The 24,640-nt window shown below is 41.4% G+C and overlaps 1 protein-coding gene across 4 annotated transcripts in view; it reads right to left on the reverse strand.

Moving 5' to 3' along the window:
* Positions 1-24,640, reverse strand: part of CREBBP (CREB binding protein) — a 96,737-nt gene that overhangs the window by 37,510 nt on the left and 34,587 nt on the right. For all 4 annotated transcript variants that reach the window (XM_059484037.1, XM_059484038.1, XM_059484036.1 and 1 more), the window contains 7 exons: positions 20,546-20,722; positions 10,586-10,835; positions 9,170-9,283; positions 2,192-2,434; positions 1,448-1,547; positions 841-987; positions 270-387 (listed from right to left, as the gene is read on the reverse strand). In XM_059484037.1, the coding sequence (XP_059340020.1) occupies positions 270-387; positions 841-987; positions 1,448-1,547; positions 2,192-2,434; positions 9,170-9,283; positions 10,586-10,835; positions 20,546-20,722 (1,149 nt within the window). The remainder of the gene's footprint in view (positions 1-269; positions 388-840; positions 988-1,447; positions 1,548-2,191; positions 2,435-9,169; positions 9,284-10,585; positions 10,836-20,545; positions 20,723-24,640) is intronic.

Here is a 24,640-nt window from a genome sequence, read left to right on the forward strand (position 1 = left end):
TCAGTAAGGAAAACATCAAGAACTGCAAGTTGTGCTCCAAGCTTCTTGCATTTCAGGAGGATGCAAGTAGGGATGGAGATGGTGTCTAGAGCTGAATTAGCTTGGAGTGACATAAATTACACGGCTTGGGACTAGCCAAACACTGTCACAGACAGAAAACACAACTTTCCTCATGAAGAGGGCAGTGAAATGATTCTCTGGGGTTTTCTTTACACTTCTAAGATTTGTGATACTACTGTTCTGTGACATGTTGGACTGAAGCCACATACCCTACTATTAGCAGATTCATACATATCTCCTTCCACTTTCCTGGCATAAGCCACCAGGTTCTCCATGCGGCGATCCTTCAGTGCTGCTGGATCAGGAGTGGGGAAGATGGCTTGGACACTGCAAGGACAGAGCAGAAATAATAGAAAAAGATCTTCAGAAAAAAACCCCAAAATCTGTATACAGCTTTATGATAATCACCCTGGATGTTTCCTTACACATCAGATATGTAAAAGCGTATCAAAATGCTTTAAAAAATTAGTATTTTACTATTTCTCACAAGATTAAAACAAATGAAATTATGAAAATAAAGTGAGGCTTAACAGTCTGGAGTCTCAATAACTGTTCACCACAGCAGAGCAAATTTACTAGCAACAGAAACTAATTCCATGCCCACTCCTTAATGAGCACGAAGAACAAACTGAAGAGGAGGATTAAAGGTAACAACTCATCCTGAGTGTCCCAGCACCTGAGAACCACTACTGATAACTTTCTTTTCAGCTTAATAGCAGAACTACTGTATTGAAATTCTTTAAAAACATTGAGAAAAAGGCAGCCTTGGTGAATACTTACAGTTTATGCACTAAATGATTGCGCAGGTCCTGAGTGACATGTTCATGCCATGCTTTCCTTACCCCGGTACTCGAAGGAGGTGCAGCCGTTGGCATTGAGCTGAGGTTTCCAACATTGCCAGAGTTTGTGCCATCATTCATTAGTGGGCTGAAATAAAAAGAAAAGGGACTGTTAGAGTACCAGAATGCAGAGTTTTGTTATATGTTTGATGCCTGAAGTAATTTTTGAGTTGTTGCTTTCATCAGTTTTAGCGATTGCATTAAACATTCTCTTAAATGAAATTTTGGCATCAACAAACTGCAACCCCTAAAGCAGCAAAGCTCAGGAGTTTACAAGGCACATTCACAATGAGAATGGTAAAGAATCACAACTATGAACTTAAAAATAAAAATATTCTTCCTTTGGGACTTCATTTAAAAGCAGTAAATATTGTGGGGCTCTCAGGAGGCACAAAGTGGCAGCTCTGGAACTGAAACAGGAGAGAGAGCAGAGCTGTACACGTCCACCTCCATGCCAAGACAATCACTTCTTAAAGCATGTTCTTATTTACTTTCATAAACATGGAAATAAATGTTTAATTGAGCAAGAATGAAAATGTGTGCATTACTTATTTGTCCCAAGGGATGTTGGAAGAGCAGTTTCAGAAATTAGACCCGGTTGCTGGTCTGTTGTTATTCCTCCTGCGGGAAGGCTCATCTGGTTGGCTCCTTTGGGACAAAATTAAACATCATTGGTACACAGTTCACAATTTTATGAACTGACAATAATATGACAAAACTGCACTTTACTGACCCACCTGGCTAACTAAGGAAGCAATTTATCAGGTTAAGTATTTTTATAACAATACCTGCTGTGCTGCACATACATGGCTACTTATGGAACCAAGTTACTTTCAGTCTGAACTACAAAAATCAGTCCATTAAAATTTTAAATTTATAAACTCTTAAGATTAGATCAACAAGCTATAAAGAAGGTAATACTAGCAATTAAGATGCAAAAAATAATGTATTTGAGACAGAATTATCTGTTGGAACAGGGAACAATTGTTAAACAAAAATCCTTCAGAAATTCTGTCTCATCACATCAGAGAATGAGCTATGGGCTATATTTTAACAGAATGAGCTATATTTTAACAGAAACTTAAACTCCTGCTATTTGTCAAAAGCACTACATTCAAAACTTTCAATATTCAAATGGAAATGAATGGTAGTGTATATAAATAGTGTATTTTTAACTTACTAAACAACATGAACAGACAGTCACTACTCTGACCAAACAAAATACCAGACTATGCTAAAATTCAACATCAGTCATTTTAACTCTTTTTTTTCTTGGTCTTTTCTCCACCTACCCAGTGCATTAATGGTCCTCATTTGCTGGTGAGCCTGAGGCTGTGCTGGCTGCTGGCCTTGGACCTGGGGCTGCAGCTGTGTTTGGGGCTGGTTGCCATATGGCAGCCCCAGGGCAGCATAGGCTCGTTGCATGGAGCTGGGGTCAATTGGGTTGGGATTGCTTAGTGCTGGAGTGCTCTGCTGGCCCGTGCCAACAGAACCGATGGAATTCTGGATCCCACCTGCTGGAGACCCTAAAAGGGCTACAGAGAAGAGAAAGGATAAGAAAAAATTAAAACTCAATGGGAATAAGGAGTAAAACCAGTCATGCCAAGAGTCACCAGAACATGCACATATTCTATGATACAGATATTTTTCTGCCAGAGGACAGAACAACTGTGGGAAAACTCAGCCTTTGATTCTACAGGACAGAACCCACCCTGGCTATTATTCCATGCAGTCTAAAGAGAAGTGCTGTAAATTTCAGACAGATAAGCCCATAATTACTTGTAATAGATATATAGTACAGGCTCCTACATAAGGCTAAATAGGATTTTCATGCTTGGGGACAGTAAACTAAAGGGGAAAAAAAATTTAATTCCTCTACTTCCCTCTTTCCCATCAATCCCATTTTAGGTCAAAATATTTGGCTCCAGAACAGAGATCCTGAGTTCAGCAGAAACACTGTGTCCTTGGACACAAAGGTAATACTGAAGATCTGTTGGTAGAAATTTTCATTGCGAGCAGTCACCAGATGAATCCTCTGAAGGCCAAATTACCTTAAACCCCAAATTACTTAAGAGATATGAAAAACCCTGAGGTGTCTTAGACTTAGATTGTACTGGCTACATCTAAAATAAGTTGTAGAGTCAGTAAGGGGTTGAACCCTGGTAAATAATTTAGATGATGTTTAGGTATTCATTAACCTATATGGCTACCACAACCAACCAACCTCTCCCATCACACAGGTGTATGGAGGAGTCATTTCCCTTAGACAGGAAATGGAAACAATAGGGAAAAGTACTATTTACTTGATCCAGAAGAGAACAAAATTTTGCATTCTGGTTCTCATTTTAGTTGCCATTCTAAGTAATACCACGTTCCCTGGTGAATGACCCATGGAGTACAACGCTCAGCACAGAGACACTGCATTTTGATAATCAGGACTCTGGTAGAAGTAACATTTCCTTCACATTTTCCCCCTTAAGTAATTAAATATGTAATGTGCATTACAAATGTGTGAACTAAACTTAGCAACAGTAATGGCTCTTAATATAGGCAACAATAACTGTTTTATTGAAATATTAGTAGGGGCATGTGGTTAGATAAAAAAGTCAGGAAAACAAGCCTTCTGAGACATTAACAGCATTATCCAGGATTTCTTAAATCCTTACCCACCATGGAAACTGAATCACTGAAAGAGATACACAAGCTTCCAGCTTCCACCCAAGAGAAAACACTCACACTGCAGAGTCCAGACTTTTCCCTCTCCAGATGAGAAATCAATTTGATCTCATTTGCCAAAGAACTACAAATAAATAAACTCAGATATCTCACTCTCCTGAATAAGCAGCTCTACAAAAAACATCCTTTTTTCCCCCAAAGGACAATCCACAGTATTTTAAATGCTGGGATTACCATGGAAATTAGGGCTTATGTATATTTACACTCTGTGGACACACTCACAATAACTTTTGAACTTACTGATCACTTCCAAGAGAATTTAAAAACAAAGGCAGAAGCTGATTAAGATCCTATCACCTTAATTACAAAAAAAGACATATTAAAGAGCATTTTTATGAATTCCTCATTGGACTTGCATGTAGTACTCTGGAATCACACAGCCTAGGAGAAAGATGCCTTTACACTACTGCAAGCCAAGGAATAGTAAAGTTAAATAGCACAAAAGTTGTGGCACCCTGGGATTTAAAAGGCTGACAATCAACCTGACAGCACTGATTGATTCAGGAGCCAATAAGAATTCCAGCTTGTTAGAGGATGATATTCCACCAGAAAATTAGGACAAAACCCCCCAATCTCTTTCAGTGCTGAAGTGTGGAGATGGCAGAGATGGCAGAACACCCACAGGTGATGCCAATGTTTGGGAAGCTGGAAAAGGCTCAGATCACCCCAGTGAGGAGAGCCCAGCCTTCCACCACCCCTCACGTTCTGGGGAAAAATCAGTGACTGTGTGAGACTGCAGGCTTGGCTTGGAGCTCACTTGGACAGGTCCAGCCCCTCCAGCCACAGCTCTGGGCTGGGCTTTGGCAGCAGCTTCAGTCACTACAAAGCACAAGTTCAGCCTTTGTGTTAGAACAGTGTTAAACTATTTGGCCTCAGCTCTTCTACCAATTCACAACTCAACAGAATCCTGTTCTGAGTATTTCCCAATATCAGGAACCTGGTTTTGAAGGAGGTGTTTTTTTTTGTCTGTTTGTTCACTGGTTTTATATGAAGGCATGACATTATCTGTCAAACAAGAAGATGGAGGTAAAGAGTATTAAATTTCTATTCTGGAGAGACCCAAGTGCAAATGCTGTCCCTTCTGTGGCAGATACTGCAGGAAATAAAGTCAACTAAAATAAACACAGCCCTGGAACAAACACATTAGGCCACTGCTATGTGAAGCAATGTCTACTGCAATTTATTTTTCTTAACTGGTGTTTCAGGCGTTGAGGAGCCCATGACAGAAGCTGCAAGTGTGAAATGAGCTCTGTAATTCACATTCTAAATGCTGTAAAGACAGCTGGCTCTGTGTGCCCCAATGTCACTTGTGTTTATGTACCTGAGGAGGGAAGGTTCAAACAAGCACAACTTAAGCAGCCCCAGAACTCCCTGAGCAGCCCCAGTGATATCCCAATGCCCCAGAAGGCACCAAAGCCATCAAAGAGCAGCTCCCCTGCAGGATTCCTGTCTCAGGTACTGTTTAATGTCTGTCTCAGGTGCTGTTTAATGACACTGCACTCAAGTCTTCTAGAGGGGAACCCCTCCAGCTAATTAAATTTATTTTAAGCACAGATCCCTAATGCTATTTTAAGTATGAGTGCCCAGCACTCCTCTAACCTGACCACTCCAGTGAACATGTTAAACCATTTTGGAGAATTGAAAGAAGGTAATACTAACAATTAAAAAGCAAAAAGAAAGTAGCATTTGAGACAGAACTGTGTGTTAAAACAGCTGGCAATTGTTAAACCAAAATCCTTCAGCAACTCTTGCCTCATCACCTCAGACAACAAGCTATGACCTGATTTAAATTTAGCCATGCTGGTTAAAAATGTTTGATTTTACTTCTGAATTCTTTAACTGAGTCTTGTTTTGTCCTGTTCCTCACTCTGCTCATCTTGCAGTGGAGCAAAATCTGTGCTGGTGCTTTTGACTCACCTCAGCACAAGTCCTGCCCTCAGAATTAGGCAGGTACATGAAGATAAATGCACACAATCATTTAATTAAAGGCTGTATCTTAAGTCAAATCATGGGGTAAAGATTTTATGAGGAACTTGAAGCAGGAAGTGTCAGTTTTAAACTTCACCACCAATGCCATTTTAATTTTTATTTAAGTTAAGCATTAAATTATAAGCCTTCAGTACAGCATTGGATCAGTCAAGCAGTGAAGCTCCTTAATCCAAGGACTATTATCCACCATGGGGCTCCCCGGGGTAACTGATGGGTCACCATTATATGATTTCTAGCAATTGAAAAAAACAAGAGACATGTTTTGTTTGTAGATTTTACAGTCACTGACAGTAAGACCTGAACAAGCTGGATTTCATTTTGTTTTCACAGGAAACAAGACTCCTCTGAAGGAGTTGTTGCCTCCTCCTCCTGGACACATTTCCCTGTGCATGGATGCACTTACTCCCTCCTCTGCAAAGGACTGGCTCCCAAAAGCTCCACATCCAGGTTTTCCTCCATGTCCTGCCTGTACTCAATAACCTGCTGCATCAGCCAGCTGCATCATGGTCCCTGCCTCCATTTCCCTCATCAGATTCTGCTCTTTCATCCCTGACTTCACACACACCAGAATTTCTGGTGTTTCCTCTAAAACCACACTTTTAGGTGAAGATTAATTATCTCAAGTTTCATCTTTCTTCATCCAGCTTTCTCCTCGTTGCATTTTATTTAAAATTTTCCTACAAGGAGACCACCTCCAAGTTCACAACTCCTCTTTCCAGTCTCACTCATCTGAGTGAGATCCCAGGGGTTTTCCAGGGTCCCTGATCCTGGAATGATGCACACCAAGTGCTGCACATGGGCATGGCCCAGGACATGACAAACAGGAGCAGATCCAGGAGCTGTGGCACAACACACCTGCTCAGGCCAGGAATGGAAGAATTAAGGAGCTCAAGCAAGTGGATGACAAGATGAATCTTCAAAAAAATAACTGACACAGCTACAAAACTAGGAAATATATCAACAACTGTTTGCAAAAGGTTGTAACTCATATAGTGTTGGGCCTAATAGGGAACAAGAAGAACTTTCTAAAAATAACAAGCCTGCAACTCCAAAATATTTCAATCAAATTTCAAGCCATTACTTCAAAACACAGGATTCACTTGTTTATTCAAAAGAAAAGCTTAATGTTTTACCATTAGTGCAAAATAGTATTTGTTTTCCAGTTTCCCCAGTGCCCTCAGAGGTACATAGGACACACAATAAAAACCATGAGGAACAAAAAGAATTTTAAATTTGTCCCAATATGTCCTGTTAACAAGTCAGGTCACTATCAGCCATTATAGTAAGATATAGTTCAAGAGTGTTTAAAAATAAATAAAAAAGGCAATACAAAAGAAGCCTAGCACAATGTTCTTTGCAAAAAATCCCAGCACTAAAAGACCTGCACAGAAACAGCTCCAAGGCAATAACCTAAACCCCAGGACTTTCCAGGACTTGCAGATCCCCAACGAGTAGGAACAGAAAGCTACAAAAGCACAGGAATGGCTGTGCATGGAAGTGAGGCACCACCTTGCAATGGCTCAGCATGCTCCACTGCAGAATGTTCTAAAAGGTGGGCACCCTTTGAAACAGCTTCTAAAAGCCCAGCATGGCCACACCAGGACTGAAATAACAACAGGAAAACAGGGGTGGGCCCAGGAAGAAGGGTCTGGACTCTCTGCAAGGAAGGCAGCCCTGCAATAGGAGGAAGATCACTACACTCCTCATTCCTTTTTACCTTTCTGAATATTCTCTGTATTCTGCCAGATGCAGACTCCCTCCTCCTCCCAATCCAGTAGAAGCTACTATGAATTATTCTTAAGAAAGACAACATTTTCTTCCAGTCTAAAACTAATCCAGCTCTGGTTAGTACCCACCTGATCAGGCACAACATTTAAAAATGCACACAACCAATGTAAATAATTTCACAAACCCTCCTGAATGCACAAAAAGGGGTACCTTTTATAATACAGCTAAAAAAGTACTTTAAGTGCTCCTCTTTCACTTCCAATAAACCATGAGGTGTTATGTGTATGACTCAGACACAATCCAGGACAAAGAACCCTGCACCACTGGTTTATTGATTAACTGAATAGAAGGAGATTTCATATTTATCTCCCTCCATATGCAACAAGAGAGAAAAATTCTACACTTATCCACTACAATTCTGTTGCATTTAGACAATATCATATTTGATTCCATAGCAAAATTATTTTTAAGGCTTGTTTATGTTCCAGTTTTTGTTCTCTTATGATCAGCTGTATGAGCAACCAAACAAATGGTGCACAAACTACTTTTCACCAGCAGCTTGTATTGAAAAATACAATTCTGTTCTGGTAGATGTTGTTAGCACTTTGATAACAACTGTGTAATAAGGATGTTAAGCACAAATGGACCATATCATATTAAAAAGCAGAGCTTTCAACACATTTTTCAAGGGTCAAACAAGTAATCACTTGCAACAAATTACTACCTTCAAAGCACAAGATTTATCTTGTTTACCATGGAGAAGTTTGGTAAAATGAAAACAAAATCCTGCCCTCCAAGTAGCTCTACAGTTGTAATTTTTTTCAGTTTGGAGGAAGAAAATCCCTACTTACACCATAAAGAGAACATTCTCAAAGGATAATTTTGGTAGTTTTAGCAGCTACTTTCCCCCCTAACCTAGGAGAAATTCTCCATCCTCCAAGGTTTACTGGAGTTGCCCACTGCAGTCTCAGCTTAGCTGGAAATTAGCAGAATGCTTCCAATCCAATTCCAATGTACAAGCTTTGCAAGTCCTGCAGCTATTTTCCACTTCTTAGCCCTTATTTATATATACTTAGGCATAACATTACTTAAGACTTCTAGAACTTTACATCGATGCTGTAAAATGTTCCACCCTGGCATCTTTTCAAAGGACTTGATGAGAAGCAAACCTACCAATATAAGTTGAGAATTTTCTTTTTCAGAGCAAAAGGGAAGAAGAAATCAACTACAAATGGACTGGCCCCAAGGATCAGTAACAGCTCAGCTATTATAAAAACCAGGCATGATTTGCAGAACTACAGCTAATCTATACCAGTGTTAAATAAATGATTAAGACACCCAGGCCTTTTTACATGAGAGAATGATTTTTTCAAATATTTTTGATTATTTTAAATCATTAGCCTTTTGATTTGCTTCTAGCAGCCAGAAACACAATCAAGTAGCTTATCTCTTCCCCAAGCCCCCACCTACATCCAAAACTGCTTCATAACTGGAATCTATTGACCTGCCTCACAATGGAACATCAGTTAGAAGTTGCCACACCCTTTAGAAAAGATGTGTGCTTGAGCTCAGACTTCCCCAATTATTGTGTATTTAAGTACATTTATATATTTAAGTATTTAAGTATTACTGTATTTAAGTAATAAATTGCCTTTAATGGTCAGAAATGGAAATTCACTGGTATATTTATCCTTGTACAAATTGTTAACAGCTACTAAGTTTGTTGGGACACTGCTAAGAGTTTATTCCTCCACTGCACACATGATCAACTTTGGTTTAAGAGTTTCAATGGTGACAGCAGTAAGAGAAATACTCACGTTGTTGGTTTCTTTTGTCACTGGCATTTTTCAGAGGAAGGCACACGGGACAGTCGTGCCGAGTACAATTCTTCCAGTGGGAGATGATTTGTCTCGAAGATGCACAATGAGCAACTGCAGCAAGGGAAAGCAAGAGTTAAGAGTCACTCCTTGGTTAATTTGTTTTGGATTATTTCAGTTTTTAGAGCAATTCTATTCTTCAACTGGTTTTGAAGTATTTTATTTTTTAGAGTAACCCTACTCCTTCTCCTTCACAAGCAATACTAAAACCACAAGCAAGTAAATTTTTTTGTGATCCACCAGCAAATGAAGGAAACCAGTCCCAACATTTAAGACAGACATGGTGGACACTAAACCCTCCTTATGTAACCGAGATGAAAAGGATGATAGCAAGGCTACACTGCTACCATCCTACTTCCAAAAGGCAAATATTGCAATACTATACATATAACTAAACACAACTGAAACGTCTTGTGATCCAAGTGCATATGAAGGAAACTAGTACTGAAATTTAAGACAAAAGACACAGTGGATATCACACTTAATACAACAGAGGAGACAAAGAAGATGCTTGCAAGGCTGTACTGGTACCATCCTACTTGAGGAGGGGAAATGTTGCATTCTGTTTTCTAAACTGGCAGAGCTGGGAGCAGCTTAACCACAGAGCCAGTGCTGACATCCCTTTGTGCCAGGCACAGGGCTGAGAAGAGCAATGTGGTATTTGTGGGGTTCCCCATGGCAGGAAGGAAATGATGAATCTGACCCCATGCTCTTAGAAGGCTGATTATTATATATTATATTATATTATATTATATTATATTATATTATATTATATTATATTATATTATATTATATTATATTATATTATATTATATTATATTACATTACATTGTATTATATTGTATTACATTGTATTACATTGTATTACATTGTATTGTATAGTATTATATTGTATCATATTATATTATACTGTAGCATATATTACATTGCATTATATAATATAATATTATATATCATATATCACATCATATCACATTACATTACATAATATTACATTATATCATATAATGCTATACTAAACTATACTGAAGAACAGAGAAAGGATACAGACAGAAGGCTTAACAAGACACTAATGAAAAACCCATGACTCCTTCCAGGATCCCAACACAGCAGGATGTGATTGGTCATTAAGTTACAAAGTTCACATGAAACCAATCACAATGACCAATTGGTAACCAATGTCCAAACCACATTCCAAAGGAGCAAAGCACAGGAGAAGCCATCAGATAATATTGTTTTCATTTTTCTCTGATGCTTCTCAGCTTCCCAGGAGAAAAAACCCCGGCAAAGGGATTTTTCAGCAAATATGGCAGTGCCAGAGCAAGGCTGGGGCCGGGGAGGGCAGGGAGGGCTCACCTTGGCAGGCCTTGCCAGCCTGGCAGTGTGTCATGTGGTTGAGGACGTTCTTCATGGTGCGGCAGTGGGGCAGGGCGCAGGCGCGCACCTCGCCGTTGGCCTGCTCGCGCCGCTGACACTTGTGGGCGTGGAGCAGCAAGACCAGCTGCTGCTGGATCAGCTTGCGCTTCTCGGGGTCTGCCGTGGGCCCGGTGGCCATGGCCTGCGTGGGGACCATTCCCACCTGCTGCACTTGGGTTTGCATCTGGGACTGAGAGAAAAAACGAGAGTTCAGCCTTGTGCCGGCGAGCCGCGGTTCTGTCTTCATCTTGTTTTTTATCCCAGAAGTGTTCAGTGAGCTACAAGGGTTATTGCACCACTCTAAAACATTTCTAATGCTCAAACAACATCAAGGTATTGAGAGTTAAACACTCTGTTAAAACACTTAGACAAACAAGAGTTTATATAACAAGCCATTCAAAACACTGTTTATTAGAGAGACCATCAGTCCAACAGCAATGAGCTCTTATCTTATGAGCTCAGAGGTGGAACTCTTTAAGGTCCCTTCCAACCCACACCATTCTATGATTCTATAAATTCAATAATCCATTTTCATACTATAGGTCAGATTTTTGTATCATACACTTTATACACATCAATCCTAGCTCCTTGTCCCTAACAAAAAGAAGTCCAATGGGAGAAGACAGTCAAAATTCTATGACTGTCTCCATGTATTACAGCAAAAGGCTGAGCTGATTTTCCAAGCCTCAGTTAATCCTTATTGCTTCCAAGTGATATTCCTTCCACAGAGAAAATTCCCAGGGCAAGCTGTATATGGTTTTCTCCTAGGAAGGGCCACCTAAATCTGGATTGCATTATGGCTACTGAGGAGAACTAGAGATACCACAGGGTGACACTGGGTCCTATCAGCTTCAAAATCCAATGTTTTATTTCCAGCACCCATTCTTTATGGACACACTTCAGCACCAAGGCCTGAGCTCTGCCTGACAGCTGCAAACCACAGAGCTCTTCAGTTTAAGGCACAGCTCATAACAGTGCAGAAGAGAAACAGCCTCTTTACCATGTCAATTATTCAGCACAGATCAGGCAGCTTTTCTACCTTACTGGACAAATGGAGAAACTTAACTTTCAAAATTAAACATATCCACAGCCTGCAATGACTCCCCTAGCAGGAACAGATATGGGACTGTAAGTGCTGCAATCCCTGTGATTTGCAGCCTGAATTTATCTTATGGACAAACAAGCAACTGTCCCAAGAATCAATTTGATTATGCACTGTGAAAAGAGGTTACCACAGGAAAGTTCACCAAATTTCAAGCTACCTAAGGAAAACCAGCCCTGAAAAAGACTTTTAAATAGAATATAGGAACACTAGGATTATGCTGAGGAGGTCATAGAGGAAATAGTTCAATAGTGCCTGCAGAACTACCAACCTACAGCTGACTACAGCCTGTGTACCACATTTAAAGAAAATCAGGTTTAAGTGTCAGCATACACCAGTTCTAGCCCATTCTACTTCTGACCTTTGAGAAGGACTCCCCAGGAAATTCCACAGCCTACAAAATCCTAATTTTCTTAGATAAACAAAAAGTTCCCTGCACAAGTTCTTCCTAGTCCAGCAGCAAGCTTTGTCCCTGCACATCAGGTTTTTGAGCTTGCTTTTCTTCTGGGCAATGAAGCACACAAGATCAAGTAGAAACCACCATGTCTGGTATTTGATGGAAGAAGTGGAGACTCTGCCACTTGATAATGATTATAATAAGTATTAGACAAAGAGGAAATGCTGAATCTGTCTTGAACTTTCAAGAGAAAGAACAATAAAAGGAATAAGGGGGTGAATGAAGGAAACCCATGAACATCTGCTCCCACTGCATGCAGCTGAAATTCAGTCTTCCATTTCTCCTGTGAGCAAATCCATAGAGCAGAGAGGTTTTGCTGAAACAATTCTTGGGTCACAAATAGGAAACAATTAGTTCAACTAATCTGCAGAAAAATACAGGGATCATGCCAAAGAAAATCTTGTTGGAAGCGATGCTTTCATCCCAGTCAAAGAATTGTTTCCCAAGCCAAGTCCTCCTTTTGTTACTACCCTTCCAGTTAACAGACACAACTGCAGCTGTATCAGCACAGATGTCCTGACCCAGGAGGGATACTTGAAGACTGAGTAACAAAAAAAGCAGAATTGCAGAGTATCAGTGGTTTGAAGAACAAAGCAGTTTCAGTCCAGATCAGTGTGTTGTTGGTAGGCACAAAACCCCCTCGGAATATGAAGCTTCTTCAGGTTGCTTCACCTGACTGACTGACAATGTTCTTGCTGAAGCAGGAAGTTCAGGCACTTCTGGACCCACAATTAAAATCAATAATTCAACAATCAGATAAACAAGGTAAAAGAGATATTTTTGTTTCTCTTGCCACTTGCTCCACCATTAACAGAGCAAATGGATCAGGGGTTGGAAATCTGCTAAAGCCTCTGACAGAGATGGGAATGTCAATAATCAGTTTTCTAGAAACTGACTTATACATACTTCTATTAATACCCTTGAAAATTATGGAAACTCATTCACAGAGGAAGATGGTTCTGCCCTGTCCCTATCCTGAAGGATAAAACCTTCCTGCAGGTCTGGGCAGCACAGATGCACAAGTATCTGGTTCTTGTGGACTTAGATGGACTCAAAGTTCCCTGGTGGTTTTACTTTACTGAAGTGACCAGTAATTCTCTGTGTTTTTATGTATTTATATACAAAAGCACTCAACACTGCTGAGATGGAACACTATGTACCTTTTTGTAGAAAAGTAGGCAGCAATCTCAGCAGCAGTGGCAATCTTACAGCAGGTAAACAATGCAATACAGAACTCTGCCTCAGCTCCACTCTACAGAGCATTATGGTTTTAAAATACTTTTCTTCTGTAATTTCTGTTTATTTCCATGTTTTTTTCCTTCTCCCTGATAGAAGAATGTGACTTTCACTGTATGAGGACAAATCCTGTGTTTAAAAAATGCCTTTTAGGTCTATAACAGAGGTTTGGAATCAACAGCAGGTCTTAGTGAGGTTATTAAGAATCCACTGCCACAAATCCCACACAAAGGTACATTAAGGTGAAACACCCCCAAACTTCTTCAGTTCTCTTCCAACCAAAGGTTTAAAGTGTGATCCTGAAGGTCCCTTCCAGAGAAGGAATAGCAGGCACAAAGTGGATACACACATGAACTGTAAATGTTTCAATTAGCAATATATAAAAATATACTTATAATATATACAATATATGTAATATATATAAAAACAGAACTTTCAATCAGCAATATTTCTATCTTAATTAAGTGTTCATAGTGTGACCAACTGCAATAATGAGTATCCCCATACTTTTCCAGTAAGATTCAAAAAAGTCTTTCCTGCCCACAGGATTTGCAGGACTGCTCTAGTAAGTGTTGAACCAGCTCTGCAGAGCCCAGGGAGCATCATTCTGTCCCAAAACTGAAGGACAGATCAAGCAGCAGCTACTGGGGGGCAGCAAGGCCAAAGGCATTCCCCAGTGCAGTCCTGATGAGCAGAGCTTCACTGGGAAAGTGACACAGAACCTGTTTACACTTCTTGCAGTTCACACGGATGGTGTTTTCCCTGGTTCCAGCAATCACTCTCAGCATGGAATGAGCAGCCTGGTCCTGTCCAAACAGGAAGGATCCTTGTGACACTAGGAACCCCAGCTTTGGCCACAGAGGTTGGAGGCTCACAGGTGCACAAATGGGCTGAGATAAGCACTGCATGCACAAATATTTGCATTTGTGCCCCAAAACCCTGCAGTGCTGCATTTCCTCACCCAAGAGCAGGAGGAATCAGAATCTGAGTCTGAATGGTGGGCAGAAGGCTCCACAGGAGAGGAGAAGAGGTTTCCTGCACTGGACATGGCCTCAGAAGGCCGTCCTGCTGTCTGGAGGGAAATAAGTGATGTCAGCCTGTAACACCAACCTGAGCACTGGCAGTGCTCTGGGAAATGAGGAGAGGCAGGAAGGTATCCAGCTCCTGAACACAAAGCCAACAGAATCCCAGAACTATTTAGGTTGGAGGAGCCCTCTGAGATCATCAAAGCCAATCTGTGCCCAATCCCCACCTTGTCACCATCCCAGAGCACTGAGTGCCACCTCCAGGCCTTCCTTGGACACCTCCAGTGATGGGGACTCCACCACCTCCCTGGGCAGCCAATTCCAGTGCTGACAAACCTCTCTGGGAAGAAATCCTTCCTGAACCTCCCCTGGAGAAGCTTGAGGCTGTGGTCTTAACATGAAGAATGTGTTTAGAGCTCAGGATTTATCTCAAAGCTTTGGCACTGACATGGATAAAGGCAGAGTTTTCATGTCAAGGGTAAACAGGAATATTTTCAACTTTCAATGGTGGCACTGGCAAATGAACCTGCAAGCCCATGACTACCTCAAAGGTGGGAAGGCTCCTATGGTCAGGCCACAGAAAGAACCTGAATAGTTGGTCAGTGCACTTCACTTTTAATTGTTAACAGAATTTTGTTTTAAAACCAGTAAAGGTCTCAATTCTATTCCATTGAGTCTGCTAAGCATCAAGGCTGGATAAGCATCTTTCTTAAGGATCCACTTGTGGAGTTTTATCTCATCTTTCTGATTTGCAGGACCAGCAAATGCCAAGAAACATACACTGAAGAAGTGTTTCAAAGTAGAAAAAGGGGACAAAATACAGGAAAGTGTAGACAGATTCCAGCTCTCACATATAGGAAATTGCCTCAGCAAAATATTGAGGACTTATATACCCTACATAAACCTCAGTATTTTAATGGGGGACAAAACAACCTGAGGAATGAGGAACAGTAAAAATCCCAGACAGCAAATCCTGAATAGAAAAAAGGATAAAGCACAAATGAGAATTTTGTAAGGGAAGGAAAGCCATGCTGCTGGAGTGCTGACTATGGAGCACCTCAGCTGCTGGAATAGGGTAGGACACAGCAATAGATACTCTCCACTGTTATGTTTGCATATGGGGGAGGGGAGAGTGGAACACGGGCCAGAGCATTGGGAAAAGATTAATTCCTCTTTGTCAGCTTTTGCCAGCCTGGCACTGTATTTACAGATGATGCAAAAGCTAAAATATTCCACAGTTCAAAGCAATCCACATGGCCAGCATGAACTCCTGCACTAAGGCAAGGCAGAGATGCTCTGCTCCCAACAAAACAATGTCCTTTCCCTGGCACTGAACACTAGCTGCTGGATTTGTTTCCAGGTTATTAAGATCTTCTCCTTTAGACCTAAGCAGAGCCTTTTCCCAGCTGTCCACTGCTGTAAATCAGGTGGGATTTTCTTGAGGAAGGGAAGGAGTGAGCTTGCCTATGAACGAGAATCTGAATTTCAGAGTGGAGGTCAGGGCAGGCACAGGGAAGGTGACCACAGTGACAGCAAACCCAGCAGAGTCTGGGAGAATGCTGAAGAGAGCAGCAAGCAGACACTCAGCATGCTGCCAGTGCAAGAGCCACAGACCTTTCCACAGGGATAGAGGAGAGTGGCTGTGCTGCAAGAGAGGAAAAATCACAGAAAGGCTCAGAACACAGGCCTTCCTCCCTGGAAGGGCACTGGAGTTAAGTGATTCTTCATAAAGCCTTTTCTCTCTCGTCTCTAGAATAAAATACCAGTTGTCTATTTTAAGTAGCTACAGTTCTACCTGCTCTAATTAAACCTGGCCTCCCAGTTTAAAAGCTTTCTTCCTCTCCCTCAGAGGTCTGCAGTAAAGCACACCTGAGACATCCTCACCCCAGTCACTTCTTCTGTCTTCTGATCAAAATCTGTTATTACAGAAATCCATAGGACATCAAAAGAAACAAAGAAGAACACAACAGAGAGCTCCTGATGCTGTTTAGCAAGAGATGAGGGGGGAAAAAAGCACAGGAGAAGATATGCTGCTCCAATTCTAAGCCAAGAATTGAAGAAAAATTATTTCCTTCACTCCCAAAAAGCAATATTCTCTCAACTCCATCTGCTGGTCATTGGGATAACTGTGAAACCATGCTGGTGTCTGGAAGCCAAAGTTCCCCCATTGTGCTCCTAAGCCATGCAGAATTACCAGATTTACTGGTATGCCCACGAAGGAACCATCCACCACCACCCTTGGAATGGGCAGCACTGCAGGGAGAGCAAAGCTTCAGCTGCCTTGATGGAAAACCTCACAGGGCTCCCCCAGCAGCTCCTCCCAGAGGCTGCACACTCCAGAATCAGAGGCTGTGCACTCCAGAACTGGCTGCTGGCTCCCAGAGTGGCTGCTGGCTCCCAGAGTGGCTGCTGGCCCCCAGAGTGGCTGCCCACCACGCTGAGAGCCCCAGAGCAGAGCGTGGCTGCCACCCCCAGCCCAGGGACTGTGCATGATCTCACCAGCACAGCACTGCCATTCCAGCAGCACTGAGGCTCAGCAATGTGGCACCAAAACTTCCAACATCAGAAGCAAGGCTTTTCTTTTAGAAACAAACCTTTCACTCTAGTTTTCAAGCTGCCCATTCTGCCCATCACCATTAAAAAAAAAATAAACAAACAAAATCAATCCATCCTGCTGGCACTGAAAATTAATACCTTAATGCTGACCTCTTAATCATTTTAATAGCATAAGGTTTGTTCTTCTTTTCTAATTAAAGAGATTAATCCAAACGTGCTTCTCAGGGTGCAGTGTAAGGTCATGCCTGGAGCATGGCTGCACTGAGTTAACCCTTCAGAGACCCACTTTACTGAGGGGGATGGACAGTGCTGCTCTCAGCAGAGTGGTAGCCTGAATTTGGATCAAAAATCCAAATCCACAGCACATTTGTCCTGGCTGCCAGGGTTATGCCTAGCAGGAGAAGTCCTGGTTACTGTTGGGGACAGGGGTGTCACACAGTAATGATTAGAATAATGTGGGTTAAGAAATTTAATCATCTTTTACTTTTGCAGTGCACGTATAAGGTGTAAGGCTAAAGACTGAAAGGAGTATTTAAAAATATTTTGGTTTTTAGGACTTAGGAATCCTCAGACAATGACTGCACTTTTCTGCTTCCTCTTGTCTTGTTTAAATACCCCTGTGGTAACCACAGTGCTCAGTGCCATGCTGCAATCTGGTTTCCTGCCTCACACCACCAAGTGTTCTCATTCACGTGGCTTTGTCTCTCACATGGAATAGTACTTGGGGGGCCCTTTAAGATAAGGATAGCACAGAGGGCTGGTTTAGCAAGATATGTGGTTGCACTCATCCCACAAAGGACCCTGTATGGTTTTTTTTTTTTTTTTTTTTTTAATATGCAGCTGTCTTTCAGTTGCTGTAGTGGATGGAGCCTGAACTGACCCTGCACAGGTTCATTTCTGATGGATGTTAACAAAACACAATGGCCTTTTCCACATCACTGCTGCCTTCCTCAGTGTCTCCAGGCCAAGCACATCAAATAAACCATCATCTCCAGGGACTAAAGCATCCCAGGACACAGAAAATGGCAGTGGGATTGCAGCAAGCACACCCAGCAGGATTGCAGCTCTGCTCTGGGGACCTGCCTCTGTCACCAGCTGCTTCTCACAAGAGCCATTGGGGTCACATTTTGGTTGCCCAATGTGAGTGACAGATGTCACTTAGATGTGTGTTTCTGTAACTCATGGAACTGCTGTGGATGTTATTTTACCCTAAGGTAATGCCTTAACATATCAAATAAGGTTTAGCAAGCCAGAGCCTACAAACTTCAAGTTCTGAGTCAGCAGATTCTGCCAGTCTTACTCTCCTTGTGCCTCTGTGCTTAAAACTGAGACAACACACATCTTTATCTCAGAGAGGTGCTGTGAAAATGAACTAATCCAAAGCATAAACCTGCTCCAGTGCTGACTGCCACAGGAAAGAGCATTTGGAATGACCAAGTGAGATATATTGAAACATTCAGCCAGCAATGCCCACAGCTACACACTGAGCTGCAAAAATAGAACTAAATGTTGACTGTGTGCTCTTTCCAGGGGCTCTGTTCATATTGTTCACTGAATAAAGCAAAGTCCCTGTGGAAGGAATAACATATGGCCATGGATGTGCTATTACCAAATAATTACACTGCCTTACCCACTGTTGCCAAATAAAGGTTAAATTCTAACAAGTGTGACATTTCTTTTTAAGTTCTTGGCTTTGCAATAAAAATGTTTAGATGGAAATTCAGTTTTTGAAGTTACACCCCTGTCAGGACCACCATGCCTCTAACCCCCACGTGAGCTGAGACCTTTGGGCTCCACAGTGCCAATGTCTGCTGGCTGAAATGCCTGTTACTCTCTGTGGTGATGTGAGAGAAAAGAAGATATATTGGACATGAAAAGCTTTTGACACCTGAGAAATGAAGACAAATGGTTCTGATTGTTCTCTCAGTTGGTATTTTTGACATTTTGAAACTGCAATTGATACTACTGGGAAAGTTTCCCTTACTTTCCTCTTTCTCTTGGACAAGATGGGAGAAAGAAAACAATTCTTGATTTTGTTTCTCTCCCATCACCTCATGAGCCTTGATAGGAAATGCCTTTTTTATTCCACTTGAAAATTGACCACTACATCCTATATTGGTGAGTATATTAAGACTTAGACTTTCCCAAACCTGACTTCTAAATGAGCATAAAATTAGGCTTTAACATCACCCAGTCCCTGAGATGAATACAGCATTTTGGGGAGACCTGCAGGACAATCCCCTTTCTGCAGCATCAGGACAATAACTCACTTGCTTTACACCTGATGTACAGATGTACAAACACTTAACACAATAAGAGTAGTCATGCAGCAAATTGTCTTTCACAAATATTCTCCATGAGTGCAAGTAGTGTTCTGAGCATGGTGTTAATCCAGTCACAAGCTCCTTTCCATAATCATAAACAGTAAATGATGATATTAGAGAGAGATTTCACAGCATAACGAGAGGAAAATTAGGAAGTGATTCTCTAAAATTGAGAAAAGAGGAAGTTTATTGCATCCCCTTGCCTCTCATACAGAGCTTATTAGTGACAGGCAGGTAGCAAACACAGTGATGGAAGAGCAAGCACTGGTTGTGCCAAAAAATAGCTTTTTTGGATTTAAATTAAAAAATAAGCAATTTGCAGGTCTTACAAGTTTCTATAGTAACTGCTGTCATGTATAAGAATATAAAATGCAACAAGCTGGAGTTTCCATAGAAACAACACAAGCAGTTTGATTAATACGCAACATCCTGAGACAAACGGGAATATTTAATTTAACTTTATGAAGAGAACTCTGGTAAACATCATACTATAAACTTGTAAGGTGTCCTAATAAGAACTGTTCTTGCAAGTTTGTGACATGCAAGTCATGCACAGTATAAAGTGAGAAGCACCTGGGGTGTTTACCACATCACTTTCAAAGGATATGAGGTACTATTGAGTTTCAGGAAGGTGGTGATGTACCAAACACATTGTAATTGACCCAACACATTCTAATTAACACATAGAACCTGAAGAAGACATTTTTATGTGGTTTAAAATTAAATATACCAGCCAAAATGAAAGGATTCACTTGGGGGAAGGCTACAGCTAGGTTTATAGATAGTTGGGTGGTTGGGGTGAAGGTGTAGGGTAGCAGCCCTAGAGGGTTAATGAGTAGGAGGAAGATTATGAGGGATGTTAAAATTAGGGCTCATTTGTGTCCTTTCTTGTCTAGGGGCATTATGAGTTGTTTTGTAACTAAAAAAAATATAAAAATAAATAAATAAATAAATATTTTGTTTTAAAACAAAATATAGTGCATAATGCAGTTTTTATAACTGTGATTCTTGACAGAGTATAATCACTGCATAAAAATGGACAGAAGCTCTATATACACACTGAAAAGTGGAAATGAGAAACCATGGGACAACTCTGCTTAAATGAGCATGGAGAAGTAATTTGATAGTGTTGGATCACCCAAAAACTTAGAAAGCATGAGGAAGAGGTAAAGATTGCAGGAAGCAGCAGGTCCAACTCACCATGTTTGGCACACTGGTGACGGGAGTACTCTTGATGTCGGCAGGGAAGGGAGACAGACTGTTGGCCATGCCCGGCTTGCTCGGCAACTGAGGATTCACTCCTGCAGCTCCCATCTGCTGCCCTCCAGTTTGACTGAAAGGTTGCCCAAAGGGAGTAGTGTTACCTGTCATTCCCAGCTGGAAAAGAATGAATGAATGAAGTGATTAGAATTTTTGTGATTCCAAAGGGAGATTAAAAAAATTCAAACATATGTCAAATATCCGTCTTTACATTTGCAGAGACCAATTTCCAATGTAAGTTTCTCAATATTAAATTCTCAGTATTAAATTCACAACTTCACAACTTTTACCTAGTTAAAATATATCCTAAAAAGATGTTTTACAAATACATACTACTGTGTGGGGCTGAAGTCTTACAATTCAACTTACAAAATCAAACGATCCTTCTCAATCCACATGAACAGAAATTACTTTTTCCAACACTGCAGGAACTTTAGAAGAGCAAACAAACTTCAAATTCTGTGATACTTTGTGCATTCTGAGCACAAAGCATGACTTTGCACACAGACAGATGGGAAGGGAGGGGAATATACAGAGGCATCGAGCAAATGGTTATCAACTTGTGTTTTGGTACTCGAGGAGAAGTGTCTGAGCAAAAAGATGTTTAAGACTGACAGCCTTGATAAATGACACCCCAAGAACTTCCCAAAACTAGAAAACAGAGACACAACTCCCCCTGAATGACTGGAGAGAACATTGTACACCCAAAGAGCCACTTGGCCTGCAGGAGTCTCCCCCATGGTGAAATCTCCACTGGAACCACAGAACCACTGAGGTTGGAAAAGACCTCCAAGACCACTGAGAGTCCAACCTGAGCCCATCACACCTTGTCACCCAGCCCAGAGCCCTGTGTGCCATGTCCAGGCTTTCCTTGGCTTCCTCCAGAGATGGAGATTCCACCACCTCCCTGGGCAGCCCCTTACAATGTCTGACCACCATTTCTGGGAAGAAATTCCTGCTGATGTCCAACCTGGACCTCTCCTGGCACAGCTTCAGGCCGTTCCCTCTCATCCTGTCCCTTGTTCTGTGGGAGCAGCCTGACCCCCACCAGCTGTCCCCTCCTGTCAGGGAGTTGTGGAGAGCCAGAAGGTCCCACCTGAGCCTTCTGCTCTCCAGGCTGAGCCCCCTCAGCTCCCTCAGTCCCTCCCATAGGAGCTACTCAATAGATCATATTTGTTCACCCTCCTGCCTCACACTGGGAGGATTTCTAGGTGACTTTATGACCTGGTCCTAAATATGAACCCAACCACTGAGAAAAGTCTTTATTTGAAATAGTAAATCCTATTTTCCTGCTCCCTTCAACTCTCTTTAACTTTCCTTCCTCAACACAAAAATGGACAGAATGGAGTTCTGTGGTCCTGGTCTCTTCTCTCACCAGCAGGGACTCAGGGACTGTGTCCAAAGCTGGGAGGAGGACTGCTCTCATCAGCTTATCACTGCAACAGCCTCATAATGAGGGATTATTCAGGGCTTGCTTTTTATGCTTACAGGAATTGAGCTGAACAAGCTGTTGAGGAACCACCAGTTATAACCAGCAAATTACACCAGGGCAGAGCCCAATAAACACAATTTGACTGGGCCTTGTCCTCTTTGTCCCTGTACTTTGTCCCCTCTGGTTTCAGACAGCTGGCCCTGCCACTCTCCAAGCAGTTTTATGTTAGGAAATGCTCCCTTTCCCTGCATCCTGCCCAGTGACTGTTGCCAGACTTGGGCCTTTCTTCACTGTACAAGACATTCTATCTTTACACATTAAAAAAATCCCAAAAGCTGTTACTTTGCAATATATGAGGTTATCAAATCTGTGCTGTGTCCCAGAGTTAAAGCTGAATAATTCAAATAGCAAGTAAGACCAAAAATTAGCATCTAAAGTTTAGTCCCAAGACTGCCTTTAAAGAGAAGTGGTGTTAGCTGCTATCACATTGCACAAATATAAAGATTTTAATTTTCTGCATTTCTGTGTTTGTTTTGCAGACTGCATGTTCAGAGAAATTATTTTAATTATTATTTATTACACCACAGATTTTGGCAGCTTTCTCTGAAGAATTAATAGCAAAGCATTTAATAAAATTACCCACTCAACCCACTATTTCAGACAAGGTATGAGAAAGTGTCATCTGATAATGACAGCTGTTCATTAATGCTGTAGGGGTCTATCAGATCAACAGGGAAGAAAATTTCTGAAACTAAAAGTGAGATTCTGAGAAAGCTTAGGAGAACTACTGAAGCCTTTCAGAAGCCAGAAATAGGAACATTAACTCTGGGGCTGTTAGTCAGTCCCCTCATGTCTAATTCCTAACTACAAACTTTGTTGTTGGAAGGACTTTGCCCTTCTTGCTTGAAAGTTTGGAGGAGTTTTTTAATGGAATAATACACAGACTTCTCTGGCAGCCACCACTACAATTCCTGCAGATGTTTACAGACACTGGGAGAGCCATGGGGAGCCCAAAGTGGGAGACAGAAATGCTGCTCAAACCTCTGCCCATGGCAAGCAGAGCCCATGCTGGGCCTGGCAGCTCATGGATGCAGCAGCCTCAGACACCAGGGAGGAGGTGGAAAAGGCTCAGTGCAGGCAATGAATGCCCAATGGATGTGCTGAGCTTGGAAGACTGGTGTTAAAGGCTTCTGGCAGAATCTTATACAGCTGCATTTTCAAAGAGCAGAAGAGAGATTTTCTTTGGGCAGTGAGAATGCTGAGCGAATTTACCTCAAATTTAAGTTCTTGCTCCAAAAAGAAACAGAGAGGTGTTCTCATCTCGTTATCAGGAAACACTAATGCTTTTTTAATAAAAATAAAGAATGTTTAAAACAGATTTTTTAGGGAAAAATATTAGAAATATTTTGGTCTTGAAAGACAGCTTCAAGTTTGTTAAAATTCTAAATGACTCGAAGATTCCCATTCTGCAATCCTAACAAGTACCACCACATGGTTCGTTTTTTTTTATTTTAACATTTCCTTTTCAACAGATCTTGTTATTAGACAGATCACAACAAAAAAGAAACCTTTTAAATCTTCCAAGCTGAGTGCTTAATAGGATAAGGATAATTTTTCCTACTCTAGGTGGTCATTAAGTAATAAATACTTGATTGAAATTTTAAGAAATGCTTTGCTGTTCTCTGAAATCCAGCTGGAAGCAGAGTAGCTTCCATTTGAAACTCTGTATTTTGGTTAACCTGCTCTCTGCCACATTGTACTTCAATTGTATTTCAGTGTCCAAAGCTGTGTTTTCCTAAGGGACAGGAACCCAAAGCTAAAGCATTACACCAGTCTGTAACTTTTACAAACTAGCAACACTTGGTAACATTGTAAAACAGCAGACTTGCCTTTTAACCTACACTTCACTTTTGAAAATTACTGACAATGAAACAGAGTACTTAAGACTCATTTTTTGTTTGAAATTCATCTTAAAAAAAAAAAAAGGTCTGAATAAGTGGAAAAACCTTTCTTGGGTGGCAATCCCTGAAGCAAATACGGAGACAAAAATAAGGAGGAATCATCCACAAGATGACTTTATTAAAACTGATAGATGTTCATGGTTTCAGGAGGGTTTAAACTCAGTTTTTTCCTGGGAAGAATTCAAATTAACAGGACTGTGATTTCCAGGGACTAAGAATGCACAACACAATGTGAGACCTGCTTGAACAAACTCTTATCCATTTTTAACAGCTTCCAACCAAGTCTGGGATCAGCGAGGAGCCTCAGTGGCAGAACAACCTGCTGACAAACAGCACTGAGATCCAGAGCTGCTCCTGGTGCCCTGAGGAGCAGCTGGAATTGATTCCAAACACAGCCAGGTAGGGACTCCAGCAAAGCAAAGCACTGCCAGCCCCTCCCTGGTGGGAAGGCAGCAAACAGGAGGGGAAGGAGAGGAAAGGAAGAATCAGGCAGATCCCTGAGTATCACCCACTGAAAGACACAGGCACAAACTGCAGCTCCTGGTTAATTATCTGAACGCTGAGCCCAGTGACTTCTGTGGAACTTTAAACCATGGCTGATTGAAATCTCAAAAAACAACTGGTAAATATATGCAGAAGGTT

The sequence above is a fragment of the Ammospiza nelsoni genome, chromosome 17 (genome assembly GCF_027579445.1).
Source record: "Ammospiza nelsoni isolate bAmmNel1 chromosome 17, bAmmNel1.pri, whole genome shotgun sequence".
Taxonomy (NCBI): Eukaryota; Metazoa; Chordata; class Aves; order Passeriformes; family Passerellidae; genus Ammospiza; species Ammospiza nelsoni.